The sequence below is a fragment of the Pelecanus crispus genome, chromosome 1, assembly GCF_030463565.1.
Source record: "Pelecanus crispus isolate bPelCri1 chromosome 1, bPelCri1.pri, whole genome shotgun sequence".
Taxonomy (NCBI): Eukaryota; Metazoa; Chordata; class Aves; order Pelecaniformes; family Pelecanidae; genus Pelecanus; species Pelecanus crispus.
In genome coordinates, this window is record NC_134643.1 from 159,464,718 (window position 1) to 159,484,720 (window position 20,003).

Here is a 20,003-nt window from a genome sequence, read left to right on the forward strand (position 1 = left end):
GGCATGCCTGACAGTGTCATGTCCTCTCATGGACTTGGGGAATTTGTAGATCTAGGAGAAAAAAAAAAAAAAAAGATCAGTTATCTGCAGCTCCCCTGCAGATCCCCAGAGGCCTGGGACATGATGCACTGATAGACTCAGGGGCTCAACCCAGTCTACGCAGCGTGTCATTTTATCAGGCATCTAAGGAAACAGATGTAGGAGGTGTACAGTTTTATATTTTCTATAGTTAGATCTGTCTTCTGCAAACCCTTTACTAGTGTCTGAAACAGAACATCCTCTCGATATTTAAATACTGAATGTTATTGTCTCTCCTGAGCAGCACTGATATCACAAGCTGAAATCTCAGATACTTGCTGAAACAGCACTGGCAGTTTGTTGGATTCTGAACAAATCTTAATCCTTCAAATTTTATTTTTGTGCTCGTTCTCTTTTCACAACCTGTTCTCCCCCACTGCTACAGAGTCCTGTTATTCTGGATCATACGTGGCAGAAGGACAGAATGGCAGATGGGACTGCTCCATATTTAACGACCTCAGGGAGAAGAAGAACGCAAGGGCATGCAGAGCACATGTGTGGTCCAGCAGCAGTCTGTCAAGTCAAACCCTTAGAAACGTGGGAGGCTGGTGCCCCAAGAATTAGAGTCACATAGACAAAACAGCACAAAGAGCCGTGCTCCTGGTGCAAGAAAGCTCACTGTTCTGTTGTGAATATATGAAGCATTCAATCTGGTATTTTGTAAATCAGAGATTTTGCTCAAAAGGCTGGGGAAGAATTGGAAGAGAAGGCATGTGAAGAGGACATCACCATCACCTCCCTGTTCCTGCCATGCTGGGGGCGATACAGTGGATGGGCACTAACAAGACATAAACTAGATCATAGCTCTAACAAGTCATAAACTAGATCATAGCTATATTGAATCTTTGAAGATGTACTTCAATGGGATCTATGTGCTCATTTACAGAGATGCTGAGAGTAACACACTTTGTATAATGACCTGCTTTATTTTGTTCATATATCCCTTGTGCCTGGGTGTTGTTGTGTTTAGTGATCGGCACAAAATCTGTCTTTTGCCCTAAAAGCAGTGATTTGGCTGGTGAGACAGGGTAATGCAGAACCCTGAGCAAGCTGTACAGATGGAAGACCTTTTCCCCTTCCGATATACTCTTCTGCAACTGTTGAGGCAGTCTCACTGTAAGCAGAACTTTCCCTGGTCTTCAGTCTGCTCTGTCTGGCTAGCTTCACTTGCTGGGAGAAAAGAAAGGGACTTAGCTTCTGGGCCAGTCATGAGGGGATAACTCGTCTTCCTCCCTTAGATGAACAATAGTAGAAAGGAAAGGCATCCATCCACTGCACCACACTTTTTTTTTAACAGCTGAGCTGATTAAGCGTGAACCCGCTAACCTAAGATGCTGCTGGCGTGTTTGCCTGAGTAGAAGTGGAAAAGCTTTGGGAAGAGCCCGTGCCCTGGGGTGTGCGTAGGAGTGTGCTGCCTGGATGAGTCTGAACTGTCTCTAGAGTACGCAAACAGCAGCAGTCTCAGACAGCGGGCAGAAACCAGGAATATGTGGTGAACAGTTAATGCATCCTGTAACAGCAAAGCAAAACTGAGCAGCCCTGTTCTTCCAAGCGTGTTCAAAAAAAAAAAAAAAAAAAAAAAAAAAATCTTTCTGGCCCTTTATTAACTAGATGGTATGTGCTCTTCTTTTCACCTCTGCTGATCTGCAACAACTACTTGAGTTAAATGGCAATGTAGCTGATGATGGCCAGCGGCAGGGCAGTACCACTAAGACACTGCCCTTACATTTGGCAGACGATCCCGGTGGCGCAGGCGCAGGTTGCCTGAGGGAGCACGGGTTGGTTTTTAATAACTTGCTAAATTTTCTTTGCCTTCTGTAGTGCCACCTGGCGTCGGTTCCTTGAATGGGAATGAACTTGAAACACTATTTTTTACAAGGCCTTCGGATCTTTCACACATAGATCTTTTGAAGGCCCAAAAGCTCAGCCCTGCCTGACCTTTTGCATGGACTTTTTGCATCTTTTTGCCTGACTTTTTGCATCGTTTCCCTGTGTTACTGCAGACACAGAACTAGGGATCTCCAGTGTTTGGGGGAAAAGCACATGGTTCTGCTAACTGAAGCTCTCCTCCTTTCTGCTGGCCAGATAACTTCAGCTGGCTATTCCAAATAAACCTGCTTTTACGTTCTTATGCCATGTTCCTTATAACAATACTAATATTAACATTACCAATTTCACCGTTTCATGCTGATAAGCAGCAGCAGGTTTGTAACACAGCTTACCCATCAGTTGCCGTGTCAAACACAGAAAAGGTCTCTGTGTGATCAGACACAAGCTCTGATCTGGTTTAGTGTTGTTCTGTTGTCTACAGCAGGAGGATATTAGATTCAGATCCTGGTGCTCATTTTACCAAATGTCATGTCTCCGTGTCTGTGTTTTACTTATCCCATTTCTCTCTCTGTTCTGGTACTCTTGCGTTCTCAGGTTGCAGTTGCTCAGCTGCATCTTCTGAAGCTAGCCTGGATAGAAATATAATCTGGAGAGCTCACCAGGAGAGATCTCTCCCAACAGACTATAACTTGTTCTTATCATGCAGCCAAATGGCTTCATGTTTTTATTACATTACATTATAGAAGACCAACTTGGTTTTAGACATCAGAAATCCAGAGCTCACTGATTATTTGCTCTTTCCATCATTTCCAGCTGAGAGTTTTAGTTTTAAAAATGTCAGCTTTCTCTGGACAACTTTGCCCATTTCCAAACAATGATTAATTTATCCTTAAAATGTAATAGGTGATTAAAATGAAAGAAAATTCATGATTAGCAGATACACACAATATATTAGCTGAGCCAGTACTCATTAATGTAGACAGTTCCCTTATTACATTAATTTTTTCAAACAGCCCCCTCAGAACTTGTTTCCATAAGTCTCTGCATGGAGACATGTGGAGTCTGTCATCTGGAATTATAGCTACATTGACACATAAGACCCAGAGCCACTTCTCACAAGCATAATCCTCCAAGTTCCCAGCCTCATGCTGGAACAAGCCTTCGGCACCCCGCAGCCTCCTCCCTATGCCCTGCTTTCCACGTAGGAGCAGGCAACATGCGGGGCCCAGACGTGAGCGATGCTGCACTCCCAAGTAACCAGCACCACCTGGTCTGCTGGCAGTAAGCTCTACAGATGCGCTGCAGCAAATGTCAAGGGATAAGCACAGGTAAGGCTGTAATGCTGTGGTTACATCATGAGGAAACACATATTTTCTCATACTTACCAAACCTTTTTAAAGAGTCAACACCAGTGCGACACAAGTAATAGGTAGGGGCTAGATATATGCAGTGGTGGTGTTGTGTTGTCTTTGTTAAAGAATTGCTATAGCTCCCTATATCATAGGGCCTTACATAGTAACAGCAAATGGAAATTGAGAACGCTGAGCCAAGGTTGAATGCGTGGCAGTACTCCTGCCTCACATATGCAGCGTAGTCTATAATTACACAGCCACAGACGTTCTTCTTTCCCAACAGCTCCAGATACTGTGAAGTCCTCCCATGATAAACATGACTGCCTTTCTCTTAGGCAAACGTAGCTAGGCACCTGGAATCCTGTGGTGCCCATGACTGAAGGCAGATGCCTCATGCTATGTTAAACAATCCAGGAAAATTTCTGATTTTCAGATAACACTGATTTTTCAAGCATTAGCACACATAAGGTCTGTGGTTGAAATTCTTTCTCCATTCAGTAGACTGTGTTGGAATTACTCAGTGTAATGTTTGCAATCTTAATTGTTTGATAAACAGTTCTGTCTGGTTTCTGTTGTGTTTCTGTCCAGCAGAGGAAGTGACTGGGAAATGAAATGAACCTGCACAGTGTCCTGGACCGGACTCTGTTTTGTTTGATAATTTGATCACATATTTAGTTGTCTTATAGTGTCTGTATAAGGCAGGACAATAATTCTTGCTATTCGGTTCTGTAAGAAATCAGAAACAACTGAAGGCAAATCTCATTTCTTCAAATTACCAGCAACTTATTTTGGCAAAAAGATATTCCTGAACAAGATTATTAGAAGACTTTTACACAAAGATGATGCCACTGTTATTATACTCTCTCCCTCGTAAAGCATATTACATAACTGTAATCATAATCCAGTGAATTCCAATCTTCATGAGAAAAACTATTCTTTCTAAGTTACTTGGATATAGTGTTCACTATTTTTCCTTATACTGAGGAGAAGAGGGTTTTCTGACTTTTAAAATGCTTTTGGCATTAGAAAGTTAATAATGACTTCTTTCTTCAGGTTTAGCAAACCTGAACAATCTGTTCATAACAAATGTATACTGCTTGTGTGCCTTCTAGAGATGTGCTGAGTACATGCTGAGTAGATATCCTTGTCTTTAAATAGAAAGCAGTCAAAGGATAATTGCGGCATTTAAAAACACTGAAAGCATTCTAAGTAGGAAGGAAAGATGGTTCTGTGGTTAAAGTATAAGAAAAAGAGAAGTTCTGGGTTACATTCCTGGGCTGGGCAGATATTTCCTTTATAACCTTGGGCAAAATGCTTCATCTGTGCCTGTCCACATTTCCAGATTTGATTCTGTGTAAAATGGGGATTCTAACCCTCTTCTGCGTCAGAGAATACTAAAAATGTTTATGCAGAGCTGGACAGCTTGAGGTGGAAGGTGTTATCTGACTGTTATAAATGGAAACACGGGGTATGTCTATGTAGGCTCTCAGTTAAGAGCTGATCTAATTACACAGGGGAAACTGAAGAAATAGAGTTAACAAACCTCATTCTCAAAGGCTCCAGTTACTATCTGATTGTATCTCTCGTGTATTGATGTCTTTCTCTGGGAGCCTGACTCTCCTAGAATATGCTTTTAACTGCCTCAGATTTTCAGGAGTTTCTAATCCACGAGCTATTATATTTAAGAAATCTTTGAACAGTATAACACAAAAGAAGTTACCTGCAGAAAAGGTATCCTGCCACAGGACAAGGCAACATTCCTGCAGTTGGGAACCAAATGTGGCTTCCCTCCTAAATCACACACCTAAGAACCGGCAAATCTTTGTAGTTCCAGTGCTGCTCTTTTTGTCTGTAGATCCTCTATTGCTACCAGTTCAACAGTGGTAATAATAAGCTGCACTTTGAAATTCTATAGCATCCTCTAATCTGAGCATCTGGGAACACACAATGCAGGCTTGGTTCACAAAGACATTCACAAACCTAAAACCCACCAATGTTTTAACAGGCATGGGGACACCTATTCCCACATCCCTTTGTAAATTCAGGCCTTAAAAGTCACTTTATTAGACCAATTTATTGTACCTCTTTACTTAATAGAATACGGTACTTGTTAACCAGGCATAGCAAAATCATTCAATAGTTTAATGCAGGACGCAGAGAAAAATACCGTAATTCACTAATTTAGGTACACAGGATATTAATCATCAGGCTAGAATGTGGCAGGCAGGAACACCAGGAATTTTTCTTATTCTCTTAAGGTGGCTATGGATTGAAGCTTGTTTATATCTTTCCATACAAATATATAGTAATATACACAGACTCCTCCTAACACTGTGAATGAAGTCAGTAGTCTTCAAGAATTGTAATGGAAAAAGTTCAGGCTGGTATGAAGTGGACTTTAGGAGATGGATGATCAGCTTCATGAATATGATGGTTCACTAAAGTGAATAGCAATTTTTCTTCCAATGTTTTCTTCCAAGATGTATTCTGCAGGGGATATTGTTACCTTGACAGTCATTTTTGTCTGAAAGTATGGTACACAGTGTTACAAAGTGACTAATTGCTATGCTCAAAAAAAACCTGCAGGAAAGAAAATGAAAATGTTTTCCTCTATTTTTAAAATTGTTTACCCTATACATCTAACACAGCCAGAGATATAGCTAGTTTCATCATTTTCTTGACTACTTCGTTGGAAAGAAAAAACAAGTGTCAGAAAAACTCTCCAAACACTGAGAGGAGAGGAGAAAAATCAATAAACACTTGAAAAAGCATTACAGAGTGAAATCTTCAGACGGACCCCTTAAAGAGTACACTGTCAGAAAACCGCCTAAATACAGTTAGTTCAAATACAAGCAAAAGATGACATTTGCTTATCAGTTTATGAATATTTTTGGCATTTAAAACAAGAGCACAGGAAGAATCAGTTCCTCCTTTGCCAGCTGGTTCCTGTCTCTTCTCCCCTGTGATGTAAGGAAAAACCCAAACCTTGACCTTGAGGCTTTTGGCTCACACAGATGTGAGAGTTGCTATTGGCATGAGAAATATGCACCTGGGGAAATGACTAAACTAAGGTTAATAAAATAAATAAATAAATAAATCTCTGACCTTATTGCTTTATAGTGAAATTAGCTAAAAATTACCTTGTCATTCCTGTTTGCACAGTATTGCAATGCTTTGTAGAGCTTTGTTATTGACTTATGCTATATCTGATGAGTTACATTTGCCTCGTGATATTATCACATTTATAGAAATAATCTCATCACAAATACATTAGTACATCTTTTTTGATTGGACTGCTACATACCATTTTTGTATTCTGTGTCTTATTTTGATAGTTTCCTCCCCCTCCTTTGTCTAGGACTGAGAAAGACCAAATGCCTTTGCTATAAAATACTGAAGCCAGATGTGGTCAAAACTTTTATTGAAAAGCTGATGTATACAAAATGAAACATGTATTTGGAAATATTAACTCAGTTTTATTACAGAACTTCATTCTCCAGGCTCCTTTCCAAAATTATTGCTCTGCTTTTTAAAAAGAAATAGTTGTCACAAAGTGGCTTTAACTTTCAACAATATTTTGTCAGCATTTTGGGGGGGCGTTGACAAAGTAGACGTGTTCTTGCAAAACATTTTCACTAAATCACGTTCTGGTAGAAGATGATTTGATGTGATTTGTTTACTGCAGCTCCATATATGTAACATGACTGTGATAGTACAGGCAGCACAGGAACTCAGAAGATGTCAGGTAGTTTTACAGAGCTTGTTGGAATGCCTGTTTGCTGGCTGCAGTTACACTATTCATTAGAAAGATATAGAATGCTATCCAACCCTGTGTAATCAATAACATTTAATATTGAGTGGGCTTCAATGTGTGTGTCTGTCTGTACATCTTCATGTTGGAAAGGAATTCTATTTATGGCTAAGAAATACTGGACTGATAAAAATGAAACTTACCAGATAGCAGAGGCACTACAGAAGACAGACAACTGTTCTGAGAAGCAAAACATTAGTACTGCTTCCTGTTTATAGGATAGCTAGTATTATTAATCTAAAATGTTTATTTCACTGCAAAAACTGAAAAAAAAATCCAAAATAAAAAAGAAAATGTCCTTAATTTTGCCCTTATATAGCTTAAATCATAGTTTCTGACATCTCTTAAGTATTTCAAAATACAGGTTTCTTTTTTGACATACATGCAAATTCAATGGACTTTCTGTAGGTATATGGCATTGTGGAACACAATTTAGGCTCCTCAATCAACAGAAGAACAGCTTAAGTGACGAGTTTTGAAAAACGGAGAGATGGTAGTAATATTGTGAAAGTTACAAGAAGTAGGCTGCAATGTGGGACTAACACACTCAGGAGGGTTAAACCGTTTGGATCAAACTCTCCCTTCATCTGAGCCCTACTTGTGCACAGGGAAAACATCTCTCTGAAATCAAGTCACAACACCGCATCCTAAAACATATGGCCTTTCAAAAGTTAGATCTGTGGGCACCTTTAATACCCTTTTAATACTGTAGACTCAGCATAGCAGGGCTCTAGGCCATTATTGGGTTGCCTATGTGGAAAATATACGCTCAGGTACAGAAGCCAAATGGTGCTGGAGCCAGAAGAGACCCAGCTTCTGCTCCTCCAGGGCTGCCGTACCCTAAGCAAGGCACAGACAGTATCCTCCACTCTCTCCAGCCACTGTAATTCTTGACATTGGTTATATGACACACACAAAAAAAAAGTCTTTCTGGCACAGTGAAATGCTGGAGGTGTCAGCATGATGCTCTACTGATTTTGGTGAGTCCCACCAACAGCTAGAGCTATCTAAGGTATTGTGCCTTGTAGACATAACCATTAAGGAGTTAAGAAAACCAGAGCAATTAACCCTCAGGTTTTTTATAAGGGTAAGAATCTTTTCTTAGCATTAATGCTTAGATTTAGAAAGCTTAAGACCAAAAGGGACTACGATGCCCTCCAGTCTGATCTTGTGCACAACATACACACAACTCGGGAGTTTCTGTGTCAGTCTGTATCTGGTCACTGGGCCTGTAACAGAAGGCTGATTTAAAATGTTGGAGATACGGAGAAAGTGTCATTCTCTTAAACATATCTCTCTAGTGATTGAATATCCTTATTGAATTAAAACCATCATTTTTCCTAGCCTTATTTTGGCAAGCTTCAGTTTACATCTCCTGCTGGATCTCATTGTATGTTCTTCTGTTATAATGATCTTTACTATCAGAAATGTGTTCTTTATGTAGCAGCTCTGAACACAAGGCTCTTTAAGCTTCTATGGATAAACTGAATTCCTTGTAAGTCACTGTCATATTTTTAAAAGCACACATTTAACTATGCTAACTGATGGATTTTCTGTACTATGAAAAATCTGAATCGCAATTACTTTTTTTTTATTGTCCAATGCTCAGAGGCCAAGTAGCAAGGTGAACTAAGCTTATAGCAATACAGTAAGAAAAAATAGTTGATATTTCTTCTTTCTCGCTTTTCAAAAATGAAATTAATTAAGATATGATTCTTTCTGTCCATAAAAATGCTGGGGGATATCTTAAGCTGATTTAAGAGATCATAGCTGTACTGAAGTTGGTAAAACCACAATAACCTGCGTACGCTAGCAACCTGACTTATCAGAATTAGCATTTCTAAACAGGATTGTAGGATTAATCTGTTTCATTAAGAAAAAAGCAAGGAGATCTGTGAGCAGTAGAACTAATGGAGCTTAGTTTCCTCCATTTCCCAGCAATTTGCATCTCTTCCACATTATTTCCAGAGCTCTTTGTCCCTTACACCTTCAGTTCCTGCATCATCCATCTATCAGGCTGGGCAAGAAGTAGCTGGTACTGTAGCTGGTTCAGAGCTCGGTGTATGTACCTAGCTGTCCAGGGTGTGCATACTGATCAGCTGGTTTGCTAACAGCAAACACAATAGGGAGAACTAAGTTCTCCTTACCTTTCTTTTCAAGGGGGCACTAATGTGGACCTTAGTACTCTCAGCCACTGAATTCCATAAAATTTTTATTAAGTTAATATCCTTAAGTACTCTATCCCTCTACTAAATTTGTTTAAAATTGGTGAAGAGATCCAACAGTTATGAGGAGGCACTGACACACAGAATAACTGCATACACCTCATTTCCTTAGGAAAAAGAGGCTAGAAATGAGAATACATTCCCAGTAATGTAGCAGAATGGTTGGTTATTACAGTACTTCAGAAGCATAAGGTAGGATGTGGTTTTGCTGAAGTTGAAAAGCTTAGATTAGTAATTGTACTTTTGCTTGCAGGCGCACACGAATGAGCCCATTTTAATGGCATGTTCTTATTGTGCTGCTCCATGGTGTGTGCTGATTTCAGAACTGTGACACAATTGCCATAGGTAGAACAACCAGCATGACCAGAAAGAATTAGTAATATCTACTTAAAAGCAGTAACAGGATATTTGTGAGTGACTGGAGTCCCATGGAATTTAAAGATTCTATAAAGCAACACCACTTTGTGATAGTATCACCAAAGTTTTTTTCTCCCGTGTGAGCAACCATATTTGCTGCTTGATAGATGAACACCTTCTGTGATGGAAGGTGCTGAAGTGACCGTCAGCAGCAGTGAGTCACTGGCTCTTTGTAGGACAATGACTGCATTTGCTTCAGATGGAGAATGGAAGAGAGATTCTTCTCCTGCTTGGTACAAAAAAAAGTCACACTGTTACCTCAAGTGCATATATTTTATTAATTTAGATAGAATAGAAATAATAGAGGAAAAATTAGTAACTAAGAAAGAGGTTATAGTTTAAGGATAGAAACTAACATGTGAGAATTGTGGTATGCATTATATTCAAGGCAAGAGATAATGAAATGACACATGCCTTGCTAGCAACTATACTCACAAAGAAAAACTTCAAGGATGGAAACATCTTGCTACAAGGAAGGTTGTGAAGAAAAGAAAAATGCCACAAACATGAAGTCAGCAGAAGTCACAGTAACTAGGGGAAAGGTAAAGATGGCGGGGGAGATTGCGACCACTGACTCAATTGGAGACTAAAAGCACTACCCCCCCACTCTCCTTGAGCATGTGCAGTAAATTAAAATCACACTGTAGCTTTAAATCAAAGCAAGGAAAATACAGACTAATGAGAGACCACTTACTAATAAGAAGAGTTTAGAAAATGAATACGTATAATCAAATTGTGTAAGTACTGTACTTGCCTGGCTGAGTGGTGTGCTTGATTTGTGGAAGTATTCCACCTTGCACCCTGCGCAGAATAAAGCAATGTCTCCTCTCTAAACATACTTCATGTGTTTCGGGAGTTATTTTATAATACAGGTAACAACCCCATCTTTGAAGACTTTCCTTCAGAATTATTAGAGATGCAGATTACAACCCCCCATTATTCGCATGGGATAAAATTCTGATAGCTTTATTAATTTGGGGTTCCACTTCACTTCTCAAAAGAGTCTAAAGAAAGCACCACTAGGATTTGAAGAGTTACAACGGGAGTGCTAAGACTATGATGGTCCTGCTACAACATTCCAAGTAACAAAAACCCAAACGTCCTCAATGAATTTCAGTTCTTGGCTTGCCATCATGTTTAGTTTCTACCAGCAATGCTAGTGATCTACCAGTTTCACCAGTAATGCTAGATAGCTAGAGCCATCTTTTACATCTATAATGTTCCCATAATGAAAGGCCTGCACGTATGCGTCCGTAGAAGGCACGCACACAAAATCGTGGCTGCACAGAGATAATGAAGTCAGCGGGGGTTGCCAGAAAGAAATGTGTTGCACAGCAGGAATGTGTTTGTTCACAGCCAGCGGTGCACCAAGCCCACCTGGCTGCTGCAGCATGTCGAAGCACCTCTTACAGGACAGAGCAGAGATGGGTTAGGCAAAGAGCTCCAGCAGCACAGGGAGAATAATTATTCCCGAATTCTGTATTTTGGGCCACACCCAGCATGAATTTACTGAAGAAATGGAAAAGAGGCATCATGGAAGTCAGTGTCTGTGTCAGGGGGTGACAAGCCCGAGGAGCGGGTCACCGAGAGCACCGCAGGCCAGCCATCAGCCTGCTTGCCCCCAGCACCCCGCTTTGCCCGGCCGGCCGGAGGCCAAGACCTCCGCAGGGGACCGGGGCCGCCTGGCCACAAGGCACAGAGAGGTGCAGGAGGTGCAGAGAGGACGCGGGTCGAGGATCTTCAGACATTTTTCGAGATCCGCATTGATTCGGGTAGATGTGGCACTTCGGGACATGGTTTCGTCTAGTCTACCCTTGATTGGCTTAGAGTAGACTTGGTAGTGTAGGTTAATGGTTGGACTGGATGATCTTAAAGGTCTTTTCCAACCTAAACGATTCTATGATTCTATGATTCATAACTGCTTTGTGTGGGAAAGTTACCGACCTGCCTTGACTCCCCAAGACAGAGAATTACAGCAAGCGCCGGCGCCCCACGGCTGCACCCAGCTTCTTCTTCTCTGGGGAGGAATGAGTGAGCCTGATCTCCCCGCGTTCTTGAGGGAGGGGTGAGAGGACGTTTTCCCAAAGTGGAAAGCTGTTGCAGAACGGGAATTTTCTATTTCCATTTTTGGGAATTTGAGGGACATACTTGGCCAGGGCTGGCACGCATCGCAGGCCTCACAGTGGTGGCCCAGGCCTGGTCACCGCCGCATTGCCTCAGGACGCCCGGGCCTCCGTGGGGAGGCCCTACGTGTCCTCTCCCGCGGGTGTGCGGTGCCAGGCCCGCAGCGGCGGCGGGGGCGGCAGGGGGTGCGGCCCTGCCCCGGAACCTCTGGGCGGCGGCGGCGGCGGCGCGGCGGAGCGTGTTCGTGGCGGCGCGCTCCGATGCCGCCCCGCGCGCAGGGCATTGTGGGTGCTGGGGCTGCCGCCGCTGTGGCTTTCGGCGGGTTCTGTTAAAATGGCGCCCTAGGCGGCAGGCGGCGGCGGCGGCCGGGGCGGGACGTGTCGCCGGGTCCTTGCGCTGCTGAGCGGGGGCCGCTTCCTCTCCTCCTTTCCTCTGTCATCCCGGCTCTGCTGCCCGCTGCCCCGCTCCCCGCCCCCTCCCCTCCTGCCTCGCGGGCGGCGATGGCGACTGCGGACCAAAAATCCCCCAACGTTTTGCTGCAGAACCTGTGCTGCCGCATCCTGGGCAAAAGCGAAGGTAACGGATTTCTTTCCCCTCCCCGTCCCCGCCATTCCCCCCACCGACAGCCGTCGGAGCCCGCGGGGGGGGAGGTGGTAAGGAGGGGGCTGCCCCGGGGGGGCGAGGGGGTGCAGAGGTGCCGGCCCCGCCGGACCGGCCGCCGAGGGCGTCCCACCTTCGCCCCCTCGGCGGGGAGCGTCTTGGCGGGGCCGGGCAGCCCGGGCCATCCGCCCTGGGCCTCCGGGCGGCTCCGCTGCCGGCAGGCATGGCAGCCGTGCCGTGAGCCGGAGCTGCGGGGGGCCCTGCGGCGGCGGGTGGGCTTGGGGCGCCGTCCTGCCCATCTCCCCCTGCGCCGGCTCCTGAGGGCACCCTCCCGGGGTGTTCGGGGCGAAAGGTGGCTCACGTACACGTTCAGGAGCCGCTGCCTTCCTCCGGTGGCTGCTCAAGTTGAGCCATTGACATCTGCTAGGTCCTCTACAGGTCCTCTACATCCGGCTGCTGCTGTGATCCTCCAGCAAGGGGATGAATGTCTTGCCTGTTTGTATGTTTCTATCTGTTGCAATCAAGGCAAAGACTCTGTTTTTAGTAAGCAGTTGGAGGGTGGAAAAGAAGAGGTGCATCTGCGAAGTCTCCTTTTTAAGTTGCTCTGTTTATAAGCATTGCTCACCAGACAGATTTGTGCCATAGCTTTTGTTGTATCTATTTTCTTATATGAGAGAGAGCTTTCTTCCTTACTACCAGTGGCTGTAAAGTCTTTTATGTCTTCTTTCCTCCTTCTGTGCTACTCTCTTCTGACAAGTCACTCCTGGTTACCTTTGGGTATTTCCATGACAGTAACTAATAAATTTGAGTGTTGACCTGTTGTAAAGAATTGTGTTCAAACTGACTAAAACATGGCCTGTAAGTGAATTACTGCTATCTTAGAAGTCTAGAAAATGAGTGACAGGGTGCAAATATATTTCTTGTCTGTCTCTCAAACTTCACATTTCCACCTATTGGAGACAGCACCTCATGGTCTCGCACACCATCCTTGTCTCTAAATTGGAAAGATATGGATTTGATGGATGGACAGTTTGATGGATAAGGAACTGGCTGGATGGCCACACCCAAAGAGTTGCAGTCAGTGTCTCAATGTCGAAATGGAGATCAGTAACAAGTGGTGTCCCTCAGGGGTCTGTGTTGGGACTGATGCTGGTCAATATCTTTGTTAATGACATAGACAGAGGGATTGACTACGCCCTCAGCAAGTCTGCAGATGACACCAAGCTGAGCGATGCAGCTGATGTGCTTGAGGGAAGGGGTGCTATCCAGAGGGACCTTGATGGGCTTGAGGAGTGGGCCAATATGAACTTCATGAAGTTAAACAAGACCAAGTGCAAGGTCCTGCACCTGGGTTGGGGCAGTCCCTGGTATCAGTACTGGCTGGGGGATGAAGGGATTGAGAGCAGCCCTGCGGAGAAGGACTTGGGGATACTGGCAGATGAAAAATTGGATGTGAGCCGCCAATGTGCACTTGCAGCCCAGAAAGCCAATCATACCCTGGGCTGCATGAAAAGCAGCGTGGCCAGCAGGTCAAGGGAGGTGATTCTGCTGCTCTGCTCCGCTCTGGTGAGACCCCACCTGGAGTGCTGCATCCAGCTCTGGGGCCTCCAGTACAAGACAGACATGGTCATTTAGAGCAGTCCAGAGCAGGGCCACGAAAACAGTCAGAGGCTGCGGGGAGACCTTATTGCAGCCTTTCAGTACTTGAAGGGAGCTTATGAGAAAGATGGAGTGAGATTTTTTACAGGGCCTGCAGTGACAGGACAAGAGGCAACTGTTTTAAACAAGGAGGGTAGGTTTATGTTGGACATTAGGAAGAATTTTTTTATGATGAGGGTGGTGAGACACTGGAACAGGCTGCCCAGAGAAGTTGTGGATGCCCCATCATTGGAAGTATTCAAGGTTAGGTTGGAGGGGACTTTGAGCAACCTGATCTAGTGAAAGGTGCCCCTGCCCATGGATGGCAGGGGGGTTGGACTAGATGATCTTTGACGGTCCCTCCCAACCCAAAACATTCTGTGATTCATCTGAGAAACTGGGAAGAGTTGGGAAAAATTTGGAATCTCCTTGTTTTCATTGAAATGTTGAGTAGGGATCCCTTCATAGAAACATGCCTAAAGCTGTTGATTGCTGTGGGTTTTGTTTTGCTTTTCCAAAATTCTTTCCCTCTTTATTGCACGTTTAAGTCATCTGCAGAGCCGTAAATGTGCCATTTCCAGAATTGTCAATCTCTAATGTGACAATAATTTGTGATGTGAGATTTTATCAGGATGTGGCAAGTTTCTACTCTTCTCCCTCCCCAAAATCGATGTTTGCTTCCAAAAGGTTTAATACCTACTGTGTTTTTAGGTAACTACACATTTCTTTTAGCATCTGGTTTAATTGTGTATTAAAGGGTATTTCACATCAGCCTACAACTCTAAGATGCTATTATAGCTTTGCTTTTAAAGTTGTTTTTCACTTTCAACATTTTGAAGTTTTTTTTCTAATACAATTGGTACATGTTCTTATTTAAGAGCACTTCAAACTGTTCACTACCAGAAATCTCAAATTATTGTGCTAGGTCTGCTCCCAAAAAGAAAAATAAAAAAGAAGAAAAGAAAAAGAAAAAAAATTGGAAAAGGAATTGTTTTGCTTTATTGGAGTAGCAGAGGCCTCCGTTTTCTTCATGACTCTTTTTCATAGATTTGAAAGGAGCTGTGATCTAAACTTAATCTAAGCTTGTGTCTTGGTATTGAGTATCTTGTCTAGGTCGGTGATACTCATAGAACTTCAACAGAGTGTTAAGAATAGAATCAGAAAACTCTGCATTTATCAATTACAGTATGAGTATTGAGGAGAGGTGGCTCACTTCTACTGACTTTAGATCTAATCTTCTTTTTGAAATCATAGCTTCTATACAGCTCCCCCTCTTCTGACTGGAGTAATAAGCTTATTTTCAAGCAGTATGTGTGAAAGAACATGGAAGAGAAATCTGATTGTGGTTTGTTTTGGTTTTTTTTTTTTTTTTTAAAATAAGTGTTCAGCCTATTCCTGTACACTGGGATTCTACTCACGTAACTAAAATTTCTGTTGCATGTGTGTGACTAATGAAAGGGGAAATTTTGCCCAAAATCATGGTAAGCTGCTGCATGCAACCTTGTAGTCCACTGCATCTGTTCACTTGTGGGTTAGCTGAGGAGTTCTTTGTAGTAACAGCTTTAAAAAATGAGAGCGGGTTGTCTGCCACATTTATTATCACCCGTATTTTTATGTATGTGACAAATAGGAAGCCTATCCTTACCCTGCTCTTTATGTGCTATGAGGAACTCTAGCACTGAAGACTTGCCCTTCTAACATAAGACTTCTCTTGAGACAGTCAGCTGTAGTATGTGTGTTTGTCATCAATTCAGCTATTGATATAAAGCTCATAGAAGCTAATAAATCAAAAAGTCTTTGTGGAAGAAATCCCAGTCATGAAAGGTGTGTATGGCATCCTTTGTGTTGAGGTGTGATGCACGTATCCCTAGGTGACAGGGAAACCACCAGACAAGTTATTTAGCATCTCACTGTTTTTCAGACTTGTAACTTTAATGTCTTTTCAGCACAGGGTAAGTTTGAAGTATGGTATTTGTGTGTGGTTAGTGGTCTACATGCAGCTTCCCCGCTCCTTGTGTACTGATGAAGCTAGGCTGCTTTGTATACACATTCTCTTTTTGAAGAAGACTTCACAAGTATTATCAGTTTAGTCTTTGATAAGTGATTTATAATGTTCAATTATTTCCACAGAGTTTAGGGGGAAAAAAAAGCTTAGATCCTTAGGAGCTTTTTAAATTAATTAGAGAAATTTCTCATAAAAATTAGTAACAAGAAGCAGAAGCTAGGTACAAACAGCCATCTTTAATGATTTGTATAGTTATCATACCGTGAATGTCTTGAAATCCTAGCTTTTGATATCTTCCTGGCATAAGTGCTCTAGTAAAATACAAGGTACCGAAGTAATTGGGTGAAATGTAATGGGTAAATAACAGAAAGGAGTTGAGATTTGATGATCTAATGGTTCTTCCTGCCTGTACGTTCCCTGGGTTTGTACTTCAGAAGGTTTGATCTACTTGGCTATGTTCCTTCTCAGCACTTGCGTTTTATTATGATTGTGAGGAAGCTATGGCTTCAGAAGGAGCTGAAGGATTCCATTTATATAGTGTCTGTATCGTAATAGCGCACTTACAGCTAATGCGGCGTGAGTGGTTCTACTCTGCATCCGTGTTTGCGTTCTGCGATCCCATGCCTGAAGTCCTCTGTAAACCTGATGGAGCCTGTTGTCTGCTGGGGATTCTTCTGCTTCTGCCCGTGATGGTCTTAGAAGGCCTCCACCTTCCCCACTTGTTAAAGATTTATGTTGAAGTGAATTTGCGCTATGATGCAATGTGACTGCAGAGGCTCCCAGCGGTGGAGCTATCCTCTCTTCCCACTTTTTTGAGACCATCCACTAAGTAGATGGCTTGCTTAGTTTCCAAAATCAGTCAGCTGCATAGACCTAGTTACTATTGTTTTGCAAACAGCTCCGCTTCTGAGAAATTCATTACAAGGTCTGCTGAGTTATGTGGAAGAACTCTATTTAAAATGAAATAATAATAAAAAAAAAAAATCTACCTCATCTTTTTTTTTTTTTTTTTTTTTTTATTTTGGGTAGATCTAAGGTTTGAAAGCTCTTTGTTCCTGTGCTTTAGCCAGTTCTCAACTAAGGGCTTAAAGCTAGCTTCCTGTGGTGCTGTGTGTCTGCAGTCACTCGCTGCGGTTAGTTGGGGATCTCTGCAGTTGGAGCCATTGCTGACCTCTTTCTTCCTCATGTCCTCACAGTGTCTAAGAACTAGTGTACTAGTTTTACATTATCAATCTTTCTGTGTTTATCCAGGATATCCACCTCATTTTTATGCTAATTCCTGATCTTGCAGAGAGCTTGCCTGCCTGTGCAGTAATTTCTATGATTTCCACCCCCCCCCCTTATTTGTGGGCTCCAGCAGTTATACAGGGTTGCACGCCTCTCTTTGGACAGTGAATTTAATCCTTCTGACAAAAAGCTTTTTGTTCTTAGCTGTCTTTCACAAACCTCTTGCTAATCTTAGCCAGAGACTTTTGTAGACTGCCATACAAGCCTGTCAGTTGTAAGAACTCTCAGTGCCTCCAATGGAATCAAATGGTATTCCTCTAAATAGTCAAGCTACATCTATTTGGTTTTGAATCCTGAAAAGATTTTTGTGTGCCAAAGCGCTCCTGGAGGGGCACATGCTCTAGAAAGTAGAATTTCATTCATCAGAGAGCAGTTTGCTACCTGAAGTCCATAATATGACCTTAATTTAATCTCTGTAATCTCAGTGGGTTTTTTTTTTATTGTTGTGGGGGTTTTTTTTTGTGAGCTCTGAACTATTGGAATAGATCTTAAATTTTCAGGGTGAGGGGAAAACGTAGAGTTCACTCAAAAGGTGCTATGGAGGGTTTTTTACCTGTGCTAGTAACAGAAGCAAATGCAAGTTGTCAAGTTAGGCAAAAACTCATGGTGAGGGGAAAGTTCTAAGAAGACTTTGTGACTGAGTTGCTGATAGTCCAGTGGCGCGTTCCTCAAATAAATCTGTTTACTGACAGTACAACAAGAGCCAGCAATATTAACAGAATTAAAGAATAGTTATGTTTCCTGTGCAGTACTTGAAACTTTGGGGACACCTTCTAAGTAAGGAAAGGCATGGGACCGTGTGTGGTTTGGATTTTATTTTGTGGGTTTGTTGGTTTTTTTCCTTTGTAGGAGAGGAGTGTGGAGACTGGAAAGATGGTTAGTTAAGAATAAACTTAAAATGCTTCAAAGAAAAACTTGCATGAACAGAATATTTTTATGTTTACATTTTATATTTTGTTTTTACTGGTATTTTTCCTTCTGAAAGAAATGAATTTAAAACAGGGAAGTTTAATATAGCTGGCTAAAGCAGAAGACTGATGCAAAATTAATTTTTTTCTGGAATACTTCATAACTGGGCTAGTCCTAAAATTACGCTTCTCAAACACAATGTTTTCTAGAGGAACAAGCAGTTTTGCTTACAATGTGTGTAGATTCTCATAAAACCCAAAATAGTAACACTAACGGCATTCTAGACTAGTCAGTTTATCAGTATGTGGCATCATATTAATGCAATTGCTTCCCCCCCCCCCCCCCCCCCAATAATTCATACCGATGTGGAACTTTTGATGTAGTTAAAACAGAGAAGATACAGCAGCATTACTGTCTTGACAAACTCAGTATCTGTTCATGGTATATGTGAGAAGGTTCTCAAGGTTTATAGCTTTTCTTCCAGGCTTAGTTTTGCAGCAGTAGTACATTAGGTGTTTAGCACACACTTTGTTGCAGGAAAGAAGTTTGGGTTTTTTTCTTCAGCATGTGTTAGATGGCAGCATCCGTATCTGAGTAGTTTGTAGCAGTAGTTGTTAGCTGGTCAGTGCTACACATAAAAGCATTGAACACAGTTTAGAGTGTAATTGTTTTACAATAATTTTGCATCTGCATTTAAGCAAAACTGTTGTCTGGGATGACAGACAGCTGACTGGAAGAAGAGCTAGTGGAGCGAGTTTGCTAATCTCTGAAGTCTTTCAAGAAAGAAAGTGATTACTGTTTGGTTTAGATAAACTTTCTTTAGAATTGTCCTATAGATTAGAAATTATGCTTACAGACAAATTGAAATAACCAAACATCTTCTTTCCAGGAAACAAGGTTTCTCACAGTAATGATACATTAATATTTGGAAACACTGTTTCAATTGGTACTTAGGTTTTCAGGATCCCCCCCCACCCCCCCGGAAACTTCAATAGACCCATAGCTGATATGTTGAAAGAAATGTGTAAGACTGTAAAGTGACTTTCAGTTCACTTCCTAAAATTATAGGTGACTTCAGCAAAAGACTTGCTGAATTTCAGCATTTCCTCTGAAATACTGGCTTCTTGGAAGTATTTTGGCCAATTGTCTCTTTGTCTCTTAAACTTTTCCTTTAAACTTTATCTTTTATCCTATTTCTTCTTGCTTTCTTTACAACTGAATTGCATGCATTGCTTCTATACTTTTTGTGTGTGCTACTCTTGTATTTTCTGCAGCTTTAAAATGCTGTCATCTGCCTTTTGAAGTAGTTAAGTTTTAATACTGCATTGTTTGTAGGAAAGTTTGAATGGCTGGGTGGAGTATGGATCTTTGAAGTATTGATAGATTGCTGTGCTGAAAGGAGAGAGTTTTAATTTTTTTTTTTTTTTTTTTTTTGTGATTCACTAGTGCTATTTCTTCATTCAGCTGTATGGCTGCTTACCAGTATCATTAATTCTGTATGTATGTGTGCATTACTTAAGGGACATAGTCTGAGGGAGAGTAGCTGTCTTTAGCCACATTCACGGCTCTGATCAGATTCTGGAAAACAAGTCATGATCAGTGTTGTTTCCCCCCTTTACCCCACAAACAGCTACATCAATTTCATGCATCAGATATGTTGAGCTTGCTCTTACGTAAGAGATTCATGCCGTAATCACTTTCTGATGAAGAAGGACGTACACATACAT

At 42.1% G+C, this 20,003-nt stretch overlaps 1 protein-coding gene across 3 annotated transcripts in view; it reads left to right on the forward strand.

The window, feature by feature from the left end:
• Positions 1-12,323: 12,323 nt before the first annotated feature.
• Positions 12,324-20,003, forward strand: part of TUBGCP3 (tubulin gamma complex component 3) — a 56,009-nt gene continuing 48,329 nt past the window's right edge. For all 3 annotated transcript variants that reach the window (XM_075708284.1, XM_075708262.1, XM_075708273.1), the window contains exon 1: positions 12,324-12,413. In XM_075708284.1, the coding sequence (XP_075564399.1) occupies positions 12,338-12,413 (76 nt within the window). In that variant the 5' untranslated portion in view covers positions 12,324-12,337. The remainder of the gene's footprint in view (positions 12,414-20,003) is intronic.